A 24,114-nucleotide genomic window follows, 5' to 3' on the forward strand; every position below is an offset into this window, starting at 1 on the left:
CCGCCAGTGCATCGAGCCACCTGGGGGGCTCTTCAACTGGTGGGGGAGGTTGTTACATCTTGCAGGAGCTCTCCTCTCTTCAGGAACTCACTCTGCAGGAGGGGAAGATACAGGAGAGGTGGAGGAAAATCTCAGCCTGGGCATCTATTGTCTCGTGTAGTCTGGAAGATGAGTGGATGACGGGGTGGGTGCAGTTTTCTCTGTGGTGGGGTCGAGTGGGCTGTCCCGCGCTCTGTGGGGCCAGGCGGTGCTGCTGTACTGGGCCCCAGTCCAGATGGGCTTGGGCCCCCTTTCCCTGGCGGGTTGCGGAGTATGGGGGTGCCTACTGGGGTCAGCGGGGGAGCTGGCCCAAGGGAGGGGTCACTTGCCCCTCCCTTCCTTCCCTCCCCATCTCCAGCTGCCTCCCTCTTCCCGCTCCACCACAATCACCTACACATGCAGGGCCTTGGGGTAAAGGTGTGTCACTAGGGTGCAGGGGAGGCATCCCCCCCTCTGTCCCCTTCTGGCTGCCTGTGCCTCAATTTTATCTCACAACTTAGACATTCACATTACTCACACTCTCATAACACATACATATAGGATCATGAGGGTGGGCACGCTATACGGGGTGTACACCTCACCCCTGGCATCATTGCCCACCTCTCAATTTTAAATACATGTAGACATTGAGGGCTATCAGGAGGGGCTATGCGCTTACCTGCTGCTCTCTGGCAGGTAGCTCCATGCCCTCCTGTGGCTCTCCACACCCTCTAACAGATCATTACATGTAGGAACCTTTAAAAAACAAGTGCGTTCATGCTCACAGGTGCACACACGGGTGCTCACACACAAACTACACCCTTTTTGGCTCCTACCTTAAAGCACACTGTGCGCTGTCGATCTTACGTGCTGCACAATAATGTTTAACATTTAGTATTTACTGTTATATTCCCATAGATCATCATGATGTTGTTTATTCTATTGCTCTAGTCTTCTTCTGCTTGTTTTCTTTTTTTCTCAACAGGTGATCCAGGAAAAGAGGGGGAAAAAAAGGTGATGAAGCAGATTTTCATTGTCTTTTCTCTCTCCCTTTTCTCCTTTTTCTTTCCCTCTCCTTCTGTTAACTTTCTTCTGAACTTTTCTTCTTCTTTTTCTTTCCCGTCCCCGAGTCCAGTCTTATTGATTGCAATAACTTAGAATAAAAATAACTGATAAAGATCAAATAAACTATGACAATCAAGTGGACCAGTGTAGCAAAAGGCCCACTTGGGAAAGTAAATCTGTTGGGCATTTTTCTTGGCCTTCAGACAATAATTCTGATTGCTACAGTACCAGACAGGACATAAAAAAAATAAAATAAAATAAAATAAAAATAAATTAATAAATAAATGAAATGACGTTGATGCCATAACTGCATTAACGCGGCAAATCTCCGTTACCGCCGTGTGTGGGGGGCTGCATGCGTCAAACATTAACAAGCTAACTGCACTGATTTACAGAGTGTTATAGACATCCTGTGTTAGGACAAAGTCAATAAATTACCTGAAATACAAATTCAGAGTTTAGGAAGAAAATATAGCAGCATATAGGCATCTTTTACAGTAAAGCATCAAATCATTCTTGACAGGTTTTAAGCTGTATTTAAAAATTTAGCATGAATAAATGCTACTATTTCAGGTCATTTCTGACCCTTTTAGCCTCACCTCTGGTTTGTTCAGCTCCTCAGTCACATAGTTTAAGGGGCTCCAGCCACCGTAAGACCAGAGACCTTGAAGGAAAGCCTTTCCCAGAGTGTTCAAAGAAAACTGAGTTCCTTGAAAAGCATTCTCAATGTTAAAATTTTCCTCGATCACAGTGCTGCTCTGTATGACTTTCACTAGCCCTCCAATTACAATGAAAGTGAGTGAAAACACTTTGGCCACTAAGAAGATCACCTGCACTCTCAGAGCATATCGGACATTCAGGATGTTGGTAATGGCAACTACCAGAATACTAAAAGCTGCAAAGCATTTCACAGCCAGCTGAGGAGGTGGGCAGCCTGGGTAAAAGGGAGCCATGACGTAATGTGCAATGGTCATTGCTTTTGCTGCAATGCTGGAAGGTTTCACAAGCAGGATAAAAGTGATTGCCGCAAAGAAGGCTGGGAATGAACCATAGATCCTCAGGATGTAAGTAAATTCCCCACCGGATTCAGGAATAATGGTCCCAAGCTCATTGTAGGAGAGAGCTGCAAACAAAGCCACAACACCTGAAAAAACCCAGATTAACATGCTGGCCCCAGGACTTCCCACATACGCCAGGACATACTGTGGGGACATGAAGATACCGGAACCAATCATGGTTCCAGAAACTATTGCGACACCACCAATCAATCCAATCTGCCTCTTCAGTTGCAGGCCTTCGTTTTTTGGGGTTTGGTCCGCCATGGTGAGAGAGAGCAGGGAGCACAAAACGACACGTCTACAGAGCAGACTGAGAAAGATCACAAAGAATTCAGACGCTACAAACTGCGTAGAAAAAGCTTTCAAAAGAAATCACGTGGTGCAATATGTACTTGCTTTGCCTTCAATTAAATATTAACTCTTCAGTTGTCTAACTGTGGAAAAAGTGCTAACCACTGTACCAATGAGCCACCAGTTGGTTATGGTTTGGATTATTACATCCTAAACCAATATCAGTTCTCAGGTTACTACAGTTTGTCCTGGCCTACTCATGTAAATCAGTAAGAAGATAAAAAATGCACAATCATGAGTGGAGTCGCACAGTGTTGGCCTGCTTCATCTTTATTTTGACTTTCTATAAACTACTAATAGTAAATATTGAAATTCTTACTTCTGGATGTTTCACCTCCTCAGTTAAACAATTTAAAGTGTTCCAGCCATCATACGACCACAAGCCCTGATAGAAAGCAATGCCAACGGAGCTGACCCCGACATTGGTTCCGTCAAAGGAGTCCTCAAAGTTCTCAGTGCGGCCCTGGAAAAGCATCACAATGCCTCCCAGGATGATCACCACCAGGGCCACCACCTTCACTGCCATGGTGACCACCTGGATGCCTGTGGCCAAGCGAACGCTCAGACAGTTGATTATAGCCAGCACCAAGATTGATCCGGCAGCCACGAACTTCACTGCCAGCTGTGGAGGAGTGCAGCCGCTGTAAAACGGGGCCACAGCATATTCAGCAAAGCTGAGAGCGATTCCTGTGCCACTAGCCGGCCACATGACCATGATGGAGCTGAAGACGAACATGAAGGCCACCACTTTCCCTGCAGTCCGCAGTATGTAAATGTACTCGGCTCCAGACTCTGGTATGATAGTGCCCAGCTCAGCATAGCACAGACCCCCCAGCATGGCTATCAGTCCACAGCAGGACCATATAATGAAGCTGGCCCCTGGGCTCCCAATAGTGGAAAGGACGTACTGGGGAGAAATGAAGATCCCAGATCCAATCATGGTTCCACCAATGAAGGAAACTGCTCCTATGAGCCCCACTTCCCTCTGCAGATTGAGTCCATGTGTGTCATGTCCCATGTTCAGAAAGTTTTTGTCTTCTTAGAAGCAGCGGACAAGAACACCTGAAGCTGTAAAGCGTTGTCTGTTACATAAGATGCGGAGCACACTTAATTATAAAGCTACGAAAGTATACTGCAAATTCTGGTCTTTGAAATAAACTCTCTGGGAGTTCAGATTAACTACATTCGAGTGTACATGAGTGACCATCGAATGAACTCTAGTGCAGAGTAACTCTTTTCCGGGAGATGATTTTTCAACTCTTTATAGGAGTTAAAACTAAACTCTCATGGAGTAAAATTTCTACTACCATATAGAGTAAAATTTAACTCATAACTAGAGTTAAGTTTGATATTAACTCTTTTATAGTGTTACGCATCAAGTGAAAAAAGTTTTAGGTTTTAGGGGCAAATGACCAACAACCAAAGAAATGAACAGAGTATCTGCATAACAAGGTTATCAGAGGAAGGACATGACTTGACCTGGTTCTCTCTTGTACCAGTTTAAGCAGTCCAACAGAATAACATAAAACTAAGTTGAATATTTACTTTCTTTAATACTTTGCTAAACCATTTAGTTGAATGGATGTAAGTCCCAAAAAATGAATTTTGGAACTGAATTTGAATGATAGAAGTGAAACTGAAATTATTCGAGAGCTACACTTTTAAAGGATAAAATACAGTTTCAAAGTAAATGAATTCATTTTCAAAATATAAAATTCAATTTCAATTTAGTGACGATAATTTTCAAAACTGTACATTGAATTTCAAATTAGACTGATTCAAATTCAATTTTAAAAAGCATTTATTCAAGTTAAAATTCAGGTTCAGTTTCTGATGGCACAAAGTTCTGCCCATACTCTTCTTTTAATTAAATTGGACTCCAGTATGATATAATAGAAAAGAACACCAAGCTGCAAAAAGCAGTCAGTGGAAATGGGTTCATTATTATGAACTGGCGTGAACAAAAAGGGACGATCACACTGAAGTTTCAATCATTTAAGATAAGGATAAATTAAGTTTGTCATAAGTTGAGAAATTCTTTAAAAATATTAAATTCCTATTTAAACAGTAATATTATTATATAAAATGCTTTAAGGAACTGCAACTAAAAACAAAGTATATGTTCTGGAAAAGCTGGAGATACAGAAAAATGTTGGTCAAAATGCTTCTTGTTGTCAAAATATATTCTGATACTTGATCCTCATATATTATATTCACCAAACATCTTTATATCTTTTATCATTTATCTTATCTTGAAAAAAAAAAAGAACAAAACCCCGAATTTCCCAGAGGAACCCACCCGAGGGATTAATAAAGTTTTATCTTATCTCTTATCTTATATACAGTCTTTGAGATCGAGGAATCACACCTCATTGGAGTTAGGACCGAAATGATAGCAATGCAAACATACTGTACTCTCGTGTACATTTATTATCCCCACACAACACCTCAGACACTTTGATCACTGATTTACAGAGTGTTATAGACATCCTGTGTTAGGACAAAGTCAATAAATTACCTGAGATACAAATTCAGAGTTAAGGAAGAAAATATAGCAGCATATAGGCATCTTTTGCACTAAAGCATCAAATCATTCTTGACAGGTTTTAAGCTGTATTTAAAAATTTAGCATGAATAAATACTACTATTTCAGGTCATTTCTGACCCTTTCAGCCTCACCTCTGGTTTGTTCAGCTCCTCAGTCACATTATTCAAGTTGCTCCAGCCACCGTAAGACCAGAGACCTTGAAGGAAAGCCTTTCCCAGAGTGTTCAAAGAAAACTGAGTTCCTTGAAAAGCATTCTCAATGTTAAAATTTTCCTCGATCACAGTGCTGCTCTGTATGACTTTCACTAGCCCTCCAATTACAATGAAAGTGAGTGAAAACACGTTGGCCACTAAGAAGATCACCTGCACTCTCAGAGCATATCGGACATTCAGGATGTTGGTAATGGCAACTACCAGAATACTAAAGGCTGCAAAGCATTTCACAGCCAGCTGAGGAAGTGGGCAGCCTGGGTAAAAGGGAGCCATGGCATACTGTGCAATGCCCATTGCCGTTGCTGTAATGCTGGAAGGTTTCACAAGCAGGATGAAAGTGATTGCCGCAAAGAAGGCTGGGAATGAACCATAGATCCTCAGGATGTAAGTAAATTCCCCACCAGATTCAGGAATAATGGTCCCAAGCTCAGTGTAGGAGAGAGCTGCAAACAAAGACACAACACCTGAAAAAACCCAGATTAACATGCTGGCCCCAGTACTTCCCACATACGCCAGGACATACTGTGGGGACATGAAGATACCGGAACCAATCATGGTTCCAGAAACTATTGCGACACCACCAATCAATCCAATCTGCCTCTTCAGTTGCAGGCCTTCATTTTTTGGGGTTTGGTCCGCCATGGTGAGAGAGAGCAGGGAGCACAAAACGACACGTCTACAGAGCAGACTGAAAAAGATCACAAAGAATTCAGACGCTACAAACTGCGTAGATAAAACTTTCAAAAGAAATCACGTGGTGTAATATGTACTTGTTTTGCCTTCAATTAAATATTAACTCTTCAGTTGTCTAACTGTGTTGAAAAAGTGCTAACCACTGTACCAATGAGCCACCAGTTGGTTATGGTTTGGATTATTATATCCAAAACCAATATCAGTTCTGAGGTTACTACAGTTTGTCCTGGCCTACTCATGTAAATCAGCAAGAAGATAAAAAAAAATGCACAATCATGACTGGAGTCGCACAGTGTTGGCATGCTTCATCTTTATTTTGACTTTCTATAAACTACTAATAGTAAATATTGAAAATCTTACTTCTGGATGTTTCACCTCCTCAGTTAAACAATTTAAAGTGTTCCAGCCATCATACGACCACGAGCCCTGATAGAAAGCAATGCCAATGGAGCTGACCCCGACATTGGTTCCCTCAAAGGAGTCCTCAAAGTTCTCAGTGCGGCCCTGGAAAAGCATCACAATGCCTCCCAGGATGATCACCACCAGGGCCACCACCTTCACTGCCATGGTGACCACCTGGATGCCTGTGGCCAAGCGGACGCTCAGACAGTTGATTATAGCCAGCACCAAGATTGATCCGGCAGCTACAAACTTCACTGCCAGCTGTGGAGGAGTGCAGCCGCTGTAAAACGGGGCCACAGCATATTCAGCAAAGCTGAGAGCGATTCCTGTGCCACTAGCCGGCCTCATGACCATGATGGAGCTGAAGACGAACATGAAGGCCACCACTTTCCCTACAGTCCGCAGTATGTAAATGTACTCGGCTCCAGACTCTGGTATGATAGTGCCCAGCTCAGCATAGCACAGACCCCCCAGCATGGCTATCAGTCCACAGCAGGACCATATAATGAAGCTGGCCCCTGGGCTCCCAATAGTGGAAAGGATGTACTGGGGAGAAATGAAGATCCCAGATCCAATCATGGTTCCACCAATGAAGGAAACTGCTCCTATGAGCCCCACTTCCCTCTGCAGATTGAGTCCATGTGTATCATCTCCCATGTTCAGAAAGTTTTTGTCTTCCTAGAAGCAGCGGACAAGAACACCTGAAGCTGTAAAGCGTTGTCTGTTACATAAGAGGCGGAGCACACTTAATTATACAGCTACGAACGTAAGGCGAGGCATGGCTGTCTTATACATGGCTGTTTAAAGTTCTTCTTTTCTCTTAGGTTTCACGTAAGCAGTAATTTATTTTAGGTTTTGTATAAAACACTGACAGGGAAGTAAAGCATTAAAAATATACATGTTTTAAATCAGTTCAGTCTTGCTTTTCTACAGTAAAAGTCCCTGCAAACCGAATGCATTCTACTAGTGTCCTCAAAGTCAGAGAAAGACTGTCTTCAGTCCTCGATATAATGTTTTCTTGTGTCTGGACCTAAATGAATAGTTTGGAGAGCTTTACTGGCAGCAGAAAAATACCTAATCTGAGAGAAGACATGAACATCTGCTTAACAATGTTATCATAGAAAGGACATGGCCAAGTAAAGACGTCAAGTTATTCTATGCATCACAGCTCAGTCTGTCCTCAGTGTACTTTCAGAACTGATAAAACCTGGTCAATAAAAAGCAGAGTGCACATTTAATGCAGTTACTCTGTGTTTTTTCTCTCATTACTCAACTACTTAAACATAAGCTTTTCAAAATAAAACAACTTATAAATAAAATACAGGCGGTCGGTATCACCATCTGTATATGAAGAAATGACTTCAATGTTCAGTTCTGAATTATAGGTGTTTAATTCACGTGTTTTACCTAGCTCCGCGTTATTAGTTATAGTTTCAAAAATATTTTAGTAGTTACTATGTACTTTAGAAAAATATAAAAACTAACTAAATATTTTGGGGGCACAAAAATATATGTATATAAACTAGAAATACCCATACATTTGTAATAAAACAGTAACATTAAATGGAAAAAATGGTAAATGGCCTGTATTTGTACAGCGCTTTACTTAGTAAGGACCCCAAAGTGCTTTACACTACATTCAGTCATTCACCCATTCACACACACACACATTCACACACTGGTGATGGCAAGCTACACTGTAGCTTAACAAAAATAAATGTTATAACTATGCAATGAATGAATAATAGAGAATCTTAAATAACCACTGCCACTCCAGAAACTAAAAAGCTAAAAATAAAAACGAGAAAAACAAAACTGCTTAGCAATATGCTCACATGAACAGCACGAGCAGTTCTGCATGACTTAGCACAACCCTAACTACCAGGTTATAGCGCTGTAAATCCTGCAAAACCACAAACTCTCCAGTGCAAACTGTGGGTTGAGATAAGATTTTTGCATTATGAACCGTTTAAAGGCACTCAATTTCTTGCTGCGAGATGCCCCAACTAACACACAAAACACCAGATTTAAAGTTGCCGTTGCACTCAAAAATATTTATTTGGGGATTTTAATCCTGAGCTACATCTTATCAGGAAACCAATTCCTATAAATATTTGTCTACTCTGGGATAAACTAGTGTGGACCAATACATTAGGAAAATGAGTAACTATTATTCTGTTATATTCTGAAAGGGAAAAGAGGTTTTTTTTTTTTATAGGGGAGGAATAATGTATTTGATCCCCTGCTGAATGTTTAGAAAGAAAAGAACAGCCTCTAATATTGTTGTTGTCTGAGCAAGCTTCTTGTTCACTGTCTGATGTTGTGTTAAATGTCTTTTCTATTGCTTTTGCTTGACTTGCTGTTTGCTGTTTGGCTAACTCTGACATATTTACATAAAGATGCACTGTCCCATTTAAATAAATACATTAAAAATATAATAGAGCCGAATAAACTAAATAGATAAATGCAAACGGATCTAAGCCTGAACACAGGAGCACAGAGTGAATCTGGACTTCAGGAGAAAAACACAATAATCATTTAATGGGCTCATGTTACCAAATAAATGAATCTATCATCCAACATCTGGGCTACATCCATCTTTGTAAGACATTAACTCATTAAATTATCCTCAAGGTCAACATAACAATTTATTGGCTGAAAATTTACAAGCTGTCATGGTCCGACAGCCCTCGCCTGGCTGCCTGCCCATGTGTTATTGTGTGCATGTCGCTCTCTTCCCCTCTCCCTCTCTCTCTCGGAACGGGATTGTTTACCTCCGAGCGGTGACGAGCATTCCCGAGAGTGTTCCCGCTCAGAGACTGGCCGCACCTGTTGTCGATCGGAGCCGACCAGCTGTAGCCAATTATCCGCCATCACCCGGGCTGCCTTCTTAACAGGGCGATCGAGCTTCGGTCTGCGCTGGATCGTTGTGTGAAGCACGGTAGAGCAGCGCGGATGGTTTTTGTGGTAGTTACGTTGATCTAAGGATTGTTTAGTTACTCCGTGTGTGTTTGTGTGTTTGCCACCAGGAGGGAAAGGGAGAGAGAGATCACGGGAGCTGGACCGCCACATGGGATAACTGTTTGGAAGGAGTCGCTACGTGTTTTCACTTCACGGCCACGAGCACTGCTAGGAGGAAAAGGAGGAGACCACACCTGGGCACCCATCACTTTAAATATATATATATATATATATATTATTGAACTGTTGCACCTTTACCGCACTGTAAATAAATCCACTGTCTTCTCCCAAAGGAGTCCTGCATACAGTCCTCTTTTCTACACCCACCCTGACACAAGCTGACTCTTAAAGGTACCAAGATTTAAAATGTGTCAGAACTGAGTAACAGGTTATAACCGTTTAAATACATAACAATGTGATACATGTACAATGTTCCTTAATAAGAGAAAAAAATATATAAAAGTGATCATATTCTTTTTCACTTGGTCTTTATTACTAAACAGATTAATTTGACCAAATAATTAAATCAACGCCTACTCCGACGTCGTATTGCATTTACAAACTTGGGCGTCTACGTCGCCTGCGTGATGAATACCTCATCTGCATGTTATGGCTGAAGGGAAATAAAAAGTAGTTATGCTCAAATTATGTTGTTTATTAAAATGGGTTTCAACAGAACAAGTTTTATGATAAGAAACTATTAATTTAAGTTTAGGGTCTTATTATGCTGCCGGAAGATTAGAAATAGGAAGAATATCAACAGAAAAAAAGTTTTTCCTTTATGTGATGTTATAATGCACACTAGTAACAGATAATCTTTCTGTTAGATCTGAAATTAAACCGTTTGTTTATTTATTACCTCTGTCGCTACTGTACTTCTGTGTCCTCAACACAAAGGTCTCAGCCGGTTACAGCTCAAAGTTCACGTTAAACATTTGTAAATTTCTCAGAAATAAAAATAAATTATTTTCTCCCTGCAGAGAACCCATTACTTATTTATTCGGGGTGATTGTGTTTTACAGTCAGGGCATGGGTCAGCCTCTGAAGACCCTCCCACTTACCTCGGGACGTTTTAACTCTTCAGTCACTGAGTTCAGATTGTTCCAGCCGTCGTATGACCACAGCCCCTGGTAGAAAGCAGTTCCTATTGAATTGACGCCAACATTTGTGTTCTCAAAGGAGTTTTCAAAATTGTCAGTGTGGCCTTTGATAAGCATCACCACACCTCCTATGATAATCCCTGCCAGAGCCAAGACTTTGACTACAGTAAAGAAAATTTGGATTGACATTGCAAAGCGAACTTTCATGCAGTTCACGATGGCGAGCGTGATAATTGCCGCTGCGGCCACGCACTTCACCACCAGCACCGGAGGGGGGCAGTCTCCGTAGAAAGGAGTCACAACATAGGTAGCAAAACTCAGTCCTATGCCAGCAATGCCTGCAGGTCTCACAAGGAGCACAGAGCTAAAGATAAACATGAAGGCAAGCGCTGGACCTGAAGTCCTCACAATGTAGATGTACTCGCCCCCTGATTCTTTTATAACTGTGCCGAGCTCGGCGTAGCAGAAAGACGCCAGAATCGCCAGCAGACCGCAAGACGCCCATATAACCAGGCTGGCACCGGGGCTCCCGATGGAGCTGATCACCGTCTGTGGGGTCATGAAGATCCCAGATCCGACCGCCGTCCCCACGATGAGGGACACGGCTCCCAGCATCCCCAGCTCCCGCTTTAGTTTGAGCTTCTGCGGCTTTTCTTCCGTCATCACTGCAGTTAAACAGCTGCCGACAATCTGATACCTTTAACAGCGGAGAAAACACTATAATAGCGTGACCAACGCAAGGAGTTAATGATTATGTGGGCGGCTCATACAACCACCTGTTTTGCTTGGTATTCTCACATGTTTGCTGGGCTTTACTGATTGGCTGCTTCAGGGACGACAGGGATGCACAGCACCTAAGCAGCCCTGAGTCAGAAATATGTAAATCAGACCGCAAAGACTCTCTTGTACTCCTCCATTGGCCTTGAGATGTTATGTTACCCGCTAATAACATATTATCCCAGTAGAGCATATCACGATGAGACTGCAAAATAGGAGGTAGAGCCTTCCGCTTTCAGTCTCCTCTAGACAAGGGCTGGTTTCACAAACACACTCTAGATCAATTTTTAGGGTAAGACAAGACGTCATTTTGTGCATTTGTTATTCTAATGGAAGTTAGACTGTTTTACAAAAAGACCAATTTAAAGCCCTAAAATAGTCTCCTTACCCGCAGGACAGCTTAAGCCTAGGACTTATCAGCGCTTTGATCAGCTGCATTTAATAAAAAGAGGAGAAAAAATGGCTCATAATCTATGGTTCAATAGTATTTTTTACACATTTCTGCATGCATTATCTTTTGTGTTGTCTCTTTAATGTATTGTTTCAATTAATAGTGGCCTCTATATACTCCTCCAGCTCTCTTTGTTTCCCTCATGCCCCAAACCTGATGTAATAGATTGTTACCCCTCCACTAGCCTTGCTTTGCTGGGGTTTATTAGACGTTTATTATCTCCCCACCTTTGCTTGTTTAGTAGTCATAAAACAGGAGCAAAATGGAATTAAATAAACAACCTGTAAAAATAGAGTTCACCTTCAATGACCTGTCTGAAATGTGGGGTCTTCTCCTACCTTTGAACCCTCAACATCAACATTTACATGTTGAGTTTGTGAGTCTTAGTCTCTCCACATTTATATCCATGACGTCATGGTGACATTAAGGTTTTAATCTACACTGTCCTTGTTTGAGTTTTATGAGAATTAATCTGAACTATAAATCATGCAAAGCTACTCTCGCAGGTTTTTTGGCTTGAAATTCTCATAAGATTACTGCATTATCACCTCATGAAAACTATTATGCAATTATTTTGGCACTTCATGGCCGTGTTAGGTCACATTTTGCTACGCATGAACTTTAATCAAGTAAAAGATAAGGAAAGTTTTTAATAATAAACATCCAACTCTTCTTATCAGTGACAACTTAATAATCTCTTTACAAATGAAAGGAATGTTTTATGGTCTCCTGCAACAACAAAGCCAATAAACATGTTTTCTGGTGCATTTGGAAACTTTCCTGATTATTAAGCATGGTAAACACCTATGCTCAATTTACTCCAGTGCTCCTTTTCATATTCATCCAGTGTCATCATACATTTTTGTCTTCCCCTCCCGTGACAAAGAGGTGAACAGCCTTGTTGGAGTTCAGCATCTGTCCTGCTCGCTGTGCTCCGGTGATGGCGGCCAGTTTGTGAGCATCGTAGCGCGAGTAGAGTGCCGTGCAGGTCCAGCTGGCCTCCTCCCCCTGACTTGCTGTTGCCAGCATGTTACACACCTCGCTATAGAAGTGTGGGAAGGAGGGCAATCCGTAAAATATCAGGTTCTGGATCCCTTTGATTGTGTACCTAAAAGAAGCATTTCAGAGATCAGACCAAGGACAACATGGCCCATCATCTTCTCATGTTTTTTCCAGCTAAAAACCCTGGCTTTATACTTGGAGGAGCTAACTGTCATCCAATCTGCAAGCTGTATTGCTGATGCAAACCAAGCTATGGTAATACAAGGACCAAATTCCCTGCAATAATAGGCGGTTCCCTTAAAGTCCACAAAACACATGTAGACTGGTTGGATAAACTTCAACACACATTTGAATGCCCTTGAGAAGATAAAGGCCTGGTCCAGTGATGAAAAAAAGCAGTGAAACAGTTTTACCTACAAACTGAGGGAAGCAACCTGGGTTAGACTAGTAAGCTTTAGTAATAAAATTCTATTAAAATTAATAGTCAGCAGTTTGGATACCCAAGTTGGTGCTGATCTTTCAAAGGTTTAAAAAACAAAAACCTGACTAACTACAGACGAGCAATTGAAGTGTTGCTAAAGGCAACGGAAAGTGCAGTAAAGTAGTCCAGGTGCTTTATAAAAGCATGACTAAGACATTCATTTAAAAAAAACAAAAGCTTAGAGCCACCAGCAGTGCTTTAAGGGAGCTGACATAGTTTCTTTTTATTGGCACATAAATTACGGTGTCATCTGCAATTAGTCCCATAGGGAAAAAATAAAGAGAGAAGAGAATTGGCCCAAGAATTAAACCCATGGGACTCCACATGCAAGAGTGGCTGAGGAAGAAGGTCGGTCACCAAGACGAGCCGAGAAGGTTCTTTGTGTTTAAACCACCCTTGATGCCTTAGTGTTCTACACGGGACACGAGACTTGTGTGGTTCACCGCGTCAGAAGCATCAGTAAGATTTAAAAGCACAATAATAGTGAAGTTGTGCAAGTTAGTTACTGTAGTAAAAGATTATTTAGAATTCACAAAAACATGGATGATTTTCAGAACAGACTAGAAAGACTAAAAAGAACTGCCGTTTTAAAAGTACAGTTTTCTCTAAAACTTTAGGTATATATGGCAGTTTTTAAGTGTAAAATTAGAGAAAACCAAAGCATTAGGATTTGTGTTTTCATCGGCAGGAGTACCACAGCTTATTAACGTTGGTCTGAACGATTGGTCCAATAGTCTTCCAGAGCTCTTTAAAACGGATCAAGGGGAGCAAATTAATGGGACAAGAAACCGGCTAAAGCCGAGTGATTATTTTCTTTAAGCGAGAGGATAGACTTGATATAAACTGTCCTTTATTATCTCCTACAGCAGAGGATATACTAAACCAGTTTCTATAACAAGAAACATTATAAGTACATGCATTGCTGATGCAATTTGACTTTTCAACAGCCTGTTTAACCCCCAGCTGAACTATCACGGCGAACGATTACACTATCACGCTGGTGTAATAAAATCTTATCAAGGTGTTACCTTGAGAGCATAGATTTATATAAGCTTCCTAAATTGAGATCGTGAGCTGTATTAATTGATCAAAGTGCATTCAAGGATTTAATGTAACTTAATTTGCTTAGTAATAACTGTTGGAGTAGCTGCAACCTTTAATTTAAATCATTTTCATTTGGGTCCAGCGCTTGCCTTATTCACACACACATTCTGTCCTGTCATCTGCAAACATCACAATCTGCAGAGACTCATGCTTGACCCCGTCTGTCAACCTGTTCATCGCCAATGCAAACAACAGGGGGCTCAGCGATGATCCCTGATGCAGTCCCACCCCCACATTCATGCCCTGTACCAGGCTCACATAATTCTCTGCCACTTGTGACTTCATCATACAGTACCACAGTTTCTCACTTGGCAACTTGTCATATGCAGCTATCAGGTGAGTGCAATAAAATGGATTACAAATATATCAGTTATCTGGTGATGTTAACTCTAAAGATTAGTGCCTTTAAAGCCTTCACAGCTGACAGAAGCGACGGTTATAAGTTCTCTTACAGTTGAATCTCTAAAGTTTAGTAAAGCCAAAAGAAAAGTGTTACAAACTGAACAGGTAATAAGAGACCAGGTAAAAGCTGGTAGTCTTGTTATTGAAACTCCCACAACAGGGATGTTTTTTTGGCTTTAGATTGTGACACTTTGAGTGGGTATAAAATTTATTTGGTTGCTGTTTGAAAAAAACAAACAAACAAACAAACAAACAAACAAAAAATCCAAACCAGATCTTAAATGTCTTTTTAAGGCCCCGAAAAACATGCAGATTAAACAAAGCTAAATTTTGACCACCCTTTGCACCCTGAGGGCCTGTAACTTAGGAAATTCCCACCATATTTATTTATACCAAAGTTATTGTACAAAATAAATCAGATGACTCAGAGGTGGTCAGGTGGGGGGTTTTTTTCTTCAGATTTGTTTGATTTACTATGGAAAAGGCCCACATGACAGGGCATTACAAAGAACTGACCTCTTGTAGAAGTGAAAGCGCTCTGTAAATAGCATGAACTGTTTCTCCCCCTTTTGGAAAAAGTGGCGTGCTCGGGACACCTCGGATTTGCTGGAGTACTCGCAGACGCTGGCAAAGTTCATCTCCTCTTTCTTCATGTAGTTACGCAGCCGAACGTAGTCGAAGTAAGACGGGATGTAGATCAGAGTGTGTGACATAACCGAATCCTTGTACTGCGGAAGCACTTTGTCTATAAAGAACTGAAACCTATACACAAAATCAGAGAAAACAACCAATCAGCTGCCAGGACCTATATCGTAGAATGCTGTGAGAGAAAAAAAAGCTCTAATGTCAGGAGACAGTTTAGGGTGAAGGTACACGCTGGACTTTACCGAGCATCGTGGTCGATGAAGCTGGCGGAGGAAAACATCTGGAAGACATGAGGCAGCTGGACCAAGACCTGGCAGATGGAACCAGTTTTTGGTATGTTCTTTATGACAATCTGAGCCAAAAAACACACAAAGAAAACAAAAGAATTAACACCTTAGTTAAAACCAAATCAATATGAGCCTGCAGATATTTCCGAGCCTTGTTCTGAAAATGTTACACGATAAAGGGTTTACATCCACCACCTCTCTCTCTCAGCAATAGTAAAGTGTGAAATGTGGCCTACCTGTCCGCGGTAGTTGGCGCAGTGCTTGGTGAGGATGTTGTTGATCTGTGGTTCCTGAATGGAGCTGAAAACCAGCGTCTGCCTGTAGTGTCGGGCCCAGTTGTTCAGATTCCACATCCTCACTCTGGAAAAGTCGACACCGTGGGAGTCCAGCGGCTGCAGGTTCATGTGCTTTATCACATGCTGGTGACCATAAAGGGGAAAAACAAATGGAAGGAAATAATAACATTATGAGGAATTATTAGGGGTGGGGGAAAAAATCGATACTGTGTAGTATCGTGATATTTTGTTTGCTAATAATGTATCGATACAGGGAGAGCAGAAATTGATATTTTGTTACAAAAAAGGTTTTTGTGGACTGGAACATGCTCTGACTTCAGAGCATGTTGATCCTTTTTCTGAGCAAGAATCCTGACATTCCTTCACTGTCCAAATGTGTTTAACTTTTTTTTTTGGCATCAATAAACATGACAGTTTACTTATTTTAATTTAAGACATGTTTTATTTTAATTAAGTTTAAAACTTTTTTATTTAATGTAAAATTATATTTTGTTTTAATTTACTTTCAAATTCTTCAGTTGCTAAATGGGCTGCATAGTTTTCATAAACTGCATAGTTCAGAATAGCTATAATTGTACCAGATGGTTGCGTTCAGTTAAGTTGGACTAGACTGTAATACAATCCGTTCAGTTTGTCAACAATAAAACTGAAATGAGAGAAAGACTGAGTGTGAGACTTTGATATTAGAGAAAATGAATATTGATAAAGTTTACCTTTATGTACAGAATCTGAATATCGCAAAATATTTTTAAAAATTGCAATAATATCGTATCGTGCGTTAAGTATTGTGATAATATCGTATCGTGGGATGTATGGTGATTCCCACCTCTAGGAATTATGGAAGATAAAAGCTCAGAATTTTTCTGCTATTCATTTAAATCGGATCTGAAAACATACATTTAGAGGAAGGATTTCCCTGATTTCATCGTTGTTGTTTCTCCTATTAAAAACGATGTAATGTGGATTTTTAAATGTGCTACATAAATGAATGATTATTATTGTTATTACATCCAGAGTACTTTGTAAGCAGCATCTGCTAATAGCTGATCCAACATAGTTTTAATGGTACCAACTTGTTAAAATGTTAAATACTAAGGACAGTCACCATGTTTAAATGCTCGACTAGTCATTAAATTAAAAGCAAAACTTTTTTCAACCATTTCCGGAATTACTATGCTACTATGTGCCAGCCACTAATGAACAGAAGTGAAGGAAGAACACATTAAAAGCACTAAAATGTATAATTGTATAAAGCTAACATGTCATAACTTTATAACAGTTATACATACTGATTTAAAGTGAGGGTGTAGGGGAAGTTATGCTTAAGAACGGGTGAAAAGGTCTTAGTAAATGCTAAATAACGTTGACGCCTATCCCTACATAAAGGCTTAAAAGAAAGCTTAACTCAGCTCATTAATTATTCTACAGGTTGGCATTCTCGTAATGGCTTTTGTTTTCTTTATAATCACTCAATTAGGTCTGTGAGCTTTTTGTTTCCATCAAATCTGTAAAAAAAAAAACATAATGAACTTCCTCCATTATCACACTGAAGTTTAATTATTACACTGCGCGGATAAGAAACAGGATAAAGCAAGATAATTTTAACTAAGATTAAAAAGTACATTTCATCACTCTGGATGGGATTTAAATTGCAGCAGTAATAGTGGGTTATAAAAGCCCTAATTATCACTGTCAGTGGTACTCAAATGCACTTTGGACTTTGATTGTGATAAATGAGTACAGCAGGTAGCAGTGAAAGCATGAGTGAAGTAAATCTGGTCAGAATGAGTCTTAAATGAAGCTTTCATCTCTTTCCTTACATTTAAAATGCAAACATGTTTGTTGCTTATGCCCAAAATTGCTTCCTAGACAGCAGAGGGCGCTACGTTCTTACCAGCACATGCTCCCAGTTCTGCATGAGGAAGACGTCTGCCTGATCCACCACTAGCAGCTCGATAGAGGACAAGAAATCAAAGTCTCTCTTGCGTTCTCCTTCTGCTCCCAGCACAGTGCGAAGGCCCAGAGGAGACGTGATGATGATGTCGGATGAATAGAAGGGGGCGTAGAGGCGCATGCTGCCCTTCAAAATGGAGACACCTGGAGAGGAGAGAGCAGGAGAAGGTCAAAGAGACAAACTCGGGTTTTTAAAGAAGCTAGGGTTCTTTTTTCAGAGCGTACCTATCCTGAAGTGATCGTCCACGTTGCCTGTAAAGATAGCGTTATAGTCGTCTGGTCTCTGCAAATTGGGCGGCTTCTCATCCTCGTCCTCTCCAAATTCTTCCTTGAACTTCTTCTTGTTGCTCACCATCACTTTCTTGCCTTTAGTCTCCAGCAGGCTGATGAGCGTATGGACGACCTGCAGGGCGCTTCCCCGAAATGGAACGAGGATCAGGACCTGACAGATTCATCGGGGCGATGACAGCAGGTTAGCAGATACCCAGCAATACTGATATGTAATTAAACAGAACAAGAACTAGAAGAAGAATAAATGAACATTTCTGTGGATTACTTTTGGCCTGGTGAGTCCTTGGTCTCGGAGTTCATCCTGTGGCTCGGCTCCGGCTTTAGTCCGACTCTTCTGCTCTTTCAACTGCGAGTTATGAGCCAGGACTTGAGAATTAGCCTTCAGTACATGGTTAAGCACATGGAGGCAATATGCACTGCGCACATGTGGTCCCTGCTTGACAGGGCATGTCTCCGGGTAGTACAGATCTTTATAGGAGCCCATTAGGGCCAGCAACTCCAGCTGGAGAGGGCTGATCTCTTCGGCCTGCCCTTTATGATTGAACGTCTGGTTCAGATCCCTCCAGCGTGTCTCCACAAGTTTATGGAAAACTGGGAGGTTTGTGTCTGTCTGGGGGCCGATAGGGCCGAACTTCTCCAGGGAATTGGTGCAAAGCAGAGTTCCCAGCTTTGGCCACTAAGAAAGAGAAAGGCAAAGACTGAAACTTTACGTTTTGTAATATGATAAGAACGGCACTTCAATTTCAACTTTTATATTCCAATTCTTGGGAATATTTTTGGATATTCATATATTAGAGTTATTTGTTTTAGAGCTATTCTTTAATGTATTATTTGTATTTTAATTTGTTTGTTAATGTTCTTATTGTCATGGAGCAACTGAGACCACACAACTTCCTCTGGGATTAATAAAGCATTTCTGATTCAGATTTTTTGACCTATTATGCTTTTACTTCTTTTATGTGATATATATACACGTTCACAATAATGGATGCCAATATTAAACATGCCCAGAACATGTGCAAGTTGCTCCTGTGAGCCAGAACCTCAGTTTTAGGCTTCATGTTTTACTTATGGCGCCGTATGATGTCACTGAGCACAAATACACTTAACAAAATCACCTCAGGCACATTGCTTGGGACTAAAAGCACATAAAGTCCACCACTCCTTGCTAATCAAACCCTATGTTTTAGAGGTGGAACCAATCTGAAGAAAATGGGGGGGGGGGGGGGGGGGGGGGGGGCCTTAAAGGAGAAGGGGCTAACACAGTTTTTGTCAGACAGAGGATTAAAACTGAGGGGCTGCACCAAGGATCAGCAACATAAAGCTACTCTACAACTAAAAAAATGCAGCTGTCGACGAGCATTAGAAGTCTCCTTTAATGAAGATGTATTTAATGAGACTGGTGTACCGTAATCTGAGTCTTTGATTTGCAGCCCGATGTTATCTTCTGCACGTCCTCTTCATCAAGCTCTGTGTCCAAATGCTGGACAAACATGTCTGTAAACAAAGAACAAAACTATAAGACACACCATACTCGTATCTAGAGCTGATAAAACAAATGTACAAGAAAAAATCTGTTTTTTTAAGATACTAAATAAATCTGCTAAAGAATTCAGGAGATCTTTTTCCCCCTCCAACCCTTTAAGTACCTTTATTATCTTCGTCCCGTGTTTCCTCCTGTTCTCCTTTTCCCGTGAAGTTGGTCTCCAGACAGAACTGGGACTCATGCTCTTTGTCTACAAACTCATCTCCCGGCTCCTTCCTGTCATCCTCCCCATCTCCTGCTTCCATCAAAGCTTCCTCTCCATCTGCAGGTTCTCCTTCTCCCTTTTCATCTTCATCACCACCCTCACTTCCCTCCTCAGCGTCAATCTCATCTGAGGTGGAAAAAACACAAACACATTCAGTGAAATCCAAAGTGGTTGTTGAAATAAAGAGCTCTGGAAACAAACAGCTCACCTTCACCAAGAAGCTCCTCCTCTTCTTCTTCATCATCATCTGTGCTGTCCTCCTCTTCGCTCTGAGCTTCACCTCTTGGTTGGCTGAGAGTTGAAAGAAGTTTCTGATAGGCTGTTTTCTGCTCTGGTTCCTCCTCCTCTTCTTCTGGTTCCAGCTCATCGGGCTCTGACTCAGATTGTTCTGGACTTGACGGCTAAAAATTAAAAAAGGTAGCTCATGAATCCATTTATTATCACTGTGTTGATGCTGTTCACGATTATTGCTGCTCACTGAATGTGGCATCATCGCGTTGTGTATAATAGTGAATACTGAACCTAAATCTAACCTCAAAACTGGATCAAATGTGATGGTTTATGCAAGGATGGGGTGTCATAGATATTAAAAAAGGTATATTACAGATTAATTATTTTAAAAGTAACTATTTATTTACTCACTTTACTGTCTGAAGAAGGTAATTTAATACACGACATTACTTGGTCATTACTTCAGATGACCTGAGATGCTTGGAATGACAAATTAACAATGTAAACCTTAGGCTAAAGCAGCCCCTCCCCAAGTCTTGAGTGGGCAGCCCACTTACACTTGTTAAAAATGCAACAGAAATATTGTATTTCATTAAAACATGTACTCAGAACCCATAAACCACACAGGCTTTAGGTTATACAGTCATATGCGAACACTAACGCAAGTGACCCACCTGCCACTGGAACACAAACTTTAATGCAAATGCAGTAAATTTAGGTCACAGTAATGTCACAAACTACCACCTCATACTCCCAGTTTTATTTCCCTTTTTATATAAATAAATACATTTATACAAGTCTGTAACTGAACATACTAGTAAGTAATTTCAAACTGAATTTCTGTTATTACTCTGGCCCACCTACAGTTCCTTAGGCAGCCCACCAGGGGGGCCGTAGCCCACCCTTTGGGCATCAGTACTAAAAAGCTTTGATTTTGTTCCGCGGTCATTCCTGTTACACTTCTTTGAAGACCGCCACCTGGAGCGCATGCATAGCTGATCACAAAAAACAAGCAGGCATGCAGTCGTCCGCACGGACCCTCAGGCTTGCCGTGTTATGATAAAACCTGAGAGGCCTCATCAATGTGGAAAGTATAATCGAGGCTTTATTGGGACGCACTCACACAAGACATTAAGTTTTAAAACAAGTCTGACAGCAGCGTTGGTAAAAACGAGCCCAAACTGATAAAATAAGACATTTTTAAATTTCATGTATTAGAGGAGCCAAAACAATAAATACCACCTATTATTACATACTTTAAATAAAGCATTACAGTGTGATACAATGTAAAAAAGGAAAAAGAAAGGCACAAAAGGAAACAGAAAATTTTTTCCAAACTGTATTTATAGAATCATATACAGGAAGTTGGGGAGGAAAAGTAGACTTTGACAAGCCACAACTTTTTACAGCACTAAACTGTTTAGGACTTTCTACTCACCAGTTCCATTACTTGAGTTTTTTCAGGTCTTTCATTAACTCTGTGAAAAAGAGAGAGAGAGAGAGAGAGAGAGAGAAAAGAGAGAAAATTAAATGAAGCTGCTCAGACAACATATTTGTAAAAATATTGAAATTATTAGGACAAAGTAAAGCTTTGTACTAGTTTTACAACAATGATTAATAATCTGCCACTTATTGTAACCAGTAAGTTGCAGTTTATTATCTATCTATCTATCTATCTATATATATATGTTAACGCATTGTTCTTTTGGCCTGCACCACTGCATATGTAGATCAGAGATGGCACCAGTGGTGAGAGAGCTGCCCCACCAAAAGATAGAATTCAACCTACTGGATGGCTTTCTGAATTACATGTAAAAACAGCAGAGTCTGACAGCTCCCACGAGATGTGAGCTCCTCCTGCCGTCCGCATGGAGTCTTATTCTAACAGTTTAGGCAGAAAATAAACGAGGTCATCATTTAGAGCTTTAGCGGTGCTCCACCAGTTTCTAATCACACAGAGGAGCAGATAGCAGTGCTGTACCGGTGCCGATGCCTTTCTGTGGCTCTGTCCAGCTCTCCTTGTGTAACAGCCCATCTCCTGAGCTACCAGTAGAAAAAAGTACCACCAAATGCAAACATATAAAACGATCAGCCAGGAGGTATTAGGAGCGACGTTGTGCTGTTGTTGCCTCTCCGGCGTACCTGCGTCATTTTCCCCAGGGCAGAAGAAACGGTTCTGACTGAAGTTAAAGTGTTAAAGTGTCCCCTTAAAATGCGCCATTCTTCTTCTACTGTTTCGGCTTTACTAGGGGCTTAACTCACTGATAGTTTCTAATATTAAAAATCCATGTCATCAGGTAAACATCAGCACATTGCCCTCCTTAGAGAACATAAACTTAAGACGTTTGCTACATTTCTGTTTGTACTTTACACCGAGATAATACGGGAAAAACTACAGTTAAATTTAAAAAATTGGAATGAAAAACTAGAAATTAGCAGCCTTGCTAATATAAAGCAGCTTCTTCCTTTAAACCAGACCGGAAGTTGCTGTCGTTCTGCTTACACGTCGTGAAAAGGATGCTCCTCTCCAAACTCCTTCAAGTGCTTCTTCTGTTTTTTGGATAAAGTAGTAAGAAACGGCTTATTCTGTTTTCTTTTGCCCATGTTGACACTCTGGTGCAGGAACACGTGTGACGTCTGCTTCTTCCTCTTCTTGCTGTGCGCCAGCAGCGGGCGCTTCCTGCCATCTACAGGAGCGGGGTGGAATTACAGGCTGGCGGATCGACATTTAGAAGGGACTTTATAATCCGCATATTTTATTTGGCCAATAATAATAATAATAATAATAATAATAATAATAATAATAATAATAATAATAAAATAATCCTGGTCTCTGTGGATAGCTTCCCATCTTATAACATAACATAAAAAAACTCACCAGACTTCAAATCAAATCAAAGTTTATTTCTATAGCACATTTTAAAAGATTAGTGTAGATCAAAGTGCTTCACAATAATAACGCATTGCGGGCAGAAACAAAAAACAAATAGTACAATTTCAATTAAAATGTACAATTACATGGTGTAGTGCAGGCCAAGTGAAAGTCAAACTAATTTGCTTCAAAAGCTAAGTTGAACAGGTAGGTTTTTACAATTGAAACAATTAAATAGATTCCGATGTACGGATATCAACTAGGAGATTATTGCAGAGTCTAGATGCGGCAATAGCAAAGGCACGGTCACCTCTGGCTTTTAAACGAGACCTTGGTTGTATTATGAGCAGTTGGCTCGAGGATCTTCGTGCTCTTTTTGGGTTATACAGGTCAAGGAGATCAGTTAAGTAGCCACTAGCTAACTTGATGGTGGTAAGGCTTAAAGTTTTGCCTCTGGCTCTATTCCTTACTTTGTGTCACTTAACTGAACCTACTGTGTTTTACTCTGACAAATAAAATAGCCTGCTGCAAAGTGCAGAGGTTGCAAAAAGTTGGAAATAAAACTAGGACAAGACACAAAGGAAAAGTCAACCTTCAAAATAAAACATGAAGTAACTAAAAGGCAAACAACACTGAAACTGAAAACAAAGAAACACAACAAAACAAGCTATCACAACAAGAACCAAAATACAAAGCAATAACCTTCCACACTGACTGAAAGGACACACAGTGTATTTATGAGCATGTCATGATTTGTCATGACTCCCACTGCTGACTTGTATCAGCAGTGGAAGCGTGAGTTAGAATACAGTGGTCCTTTTCCAGGTGTAGGGAGAGAGAAGAGACAGGGGTTGATCCTAGTGGTCCAGATTTTTCCAAGAAAATATTTATGAGATGAATTGAAAGAGTGAGTGGAGAGGCTCTCTGGAGAACCACCAGCCATCATACCATTTGTTGTTTCTTCATCTTGATCATGTCTACATGCCTAAATGCACTGAGCTGCTGCCATGTGATTAGCTGATATTTGTGAGCAGTTGAACAGATGCATATAATAAAGTGGCCAACACAGAAAAGAACAATACTTTGGTTTTCGAGTCTGCGCTCTCGTGATAACCTCGGGTTCAGACAAACAAAACGGGGGCCACAGAAAAGGTCACCGGAGG

General features: G+C 40.8%; 2 protein-coding genes and 4 pseudogenes across 2 annotated transcripts in view; all 6 read right to left on the minus strand.

Annotated features, from left to right (window-relative positions):
- Positions 1-11,071, minus strand: part of zmp:0000001267 (b(0,+)-type amino acid transporter 1) — a 62,566-nt gene extending 51,495 nt beyond the window's left edge. The window contains exon 1 of the mRNA XM_087833281.1: positions 10,370-11,071. Coding sequence (XP_087689407.1) covers positions 10,370-11,071 — 702 coding nt within the window. The remainder of the gene's footprint in view (positions 1-10,369) is intronic.
- LOC148097166 (b(0,+)-type amino acid transporter 1 pseudogene) lies at positions 1,653-2,405 on the minus strand (annotated as a pseudogene).
- On the minus strand, positions 2,389-3,510 carry LOC148097167 (b(0,+)-type amino acid transporter 1 pseudogene; annotated as a pseudogene).
- Positions 5,142-6,324, minus strand: LOC148097168 (b(0,+)-type amino acid transporter 1 pseudogene; annotated as a pseudogene).
- LOC148097169 (b(0,+)-type amino acid transporter 1 pseudogene) lies at positions 5,892-7,004 on the minus strand (annotated as a pseudogene).
- A 1,240-nt stretch (positions 11,072-12,311) lies between the features above and the next one.
- On the minus strand, positions 12,312-22,721 carry utp25 (UTP25 small subunit processor component). The gene is made up of 12 exons (XM_087833100.1): positions 22,583-22,721; positions 21,518-21,557; positions 20,057-20,249; positions 19,747-19,974; positions 19,506-19,594; positions 18,363-18,773; positions 18,032-18,248; positions 17,748-17,950; positions 15,794-15,976; positions 15,513-15,622; positions 15,142-15,387; positions 12,312-12,744 (listed from the first exon to the last, which is right to left on the minus strand). The coding sequence occupies exons 1-12, from the start codon at positions 22,681-22,683 to the stop codon at positions 12,489-12,491; spliced, it is 2,277 nt and encodes a 758-aa protein (XP_087689226.1). The 5' UTR covers positions 22,684-22,721; the 3' UTR covers positions 12,312-12,488.
- Between the last annotated feature and the right edge of the window lie 1,393 nt (positions 22,722-24,114).

This window comes from Neolamprologus brichardi, chromosome 19 (assembly GCF_056152115.1).
Source record: "Neolamprologus brichardi isolate AB-2024 chromosome 19, ASM5615211v1, whole genome shotgun sequence".
NCBI lineage: Eukaryota > Metazoa > Chordata > Actinopteri > Cichliformes > Cichlidae > Neolamprologus > Neolamprologus brichardi.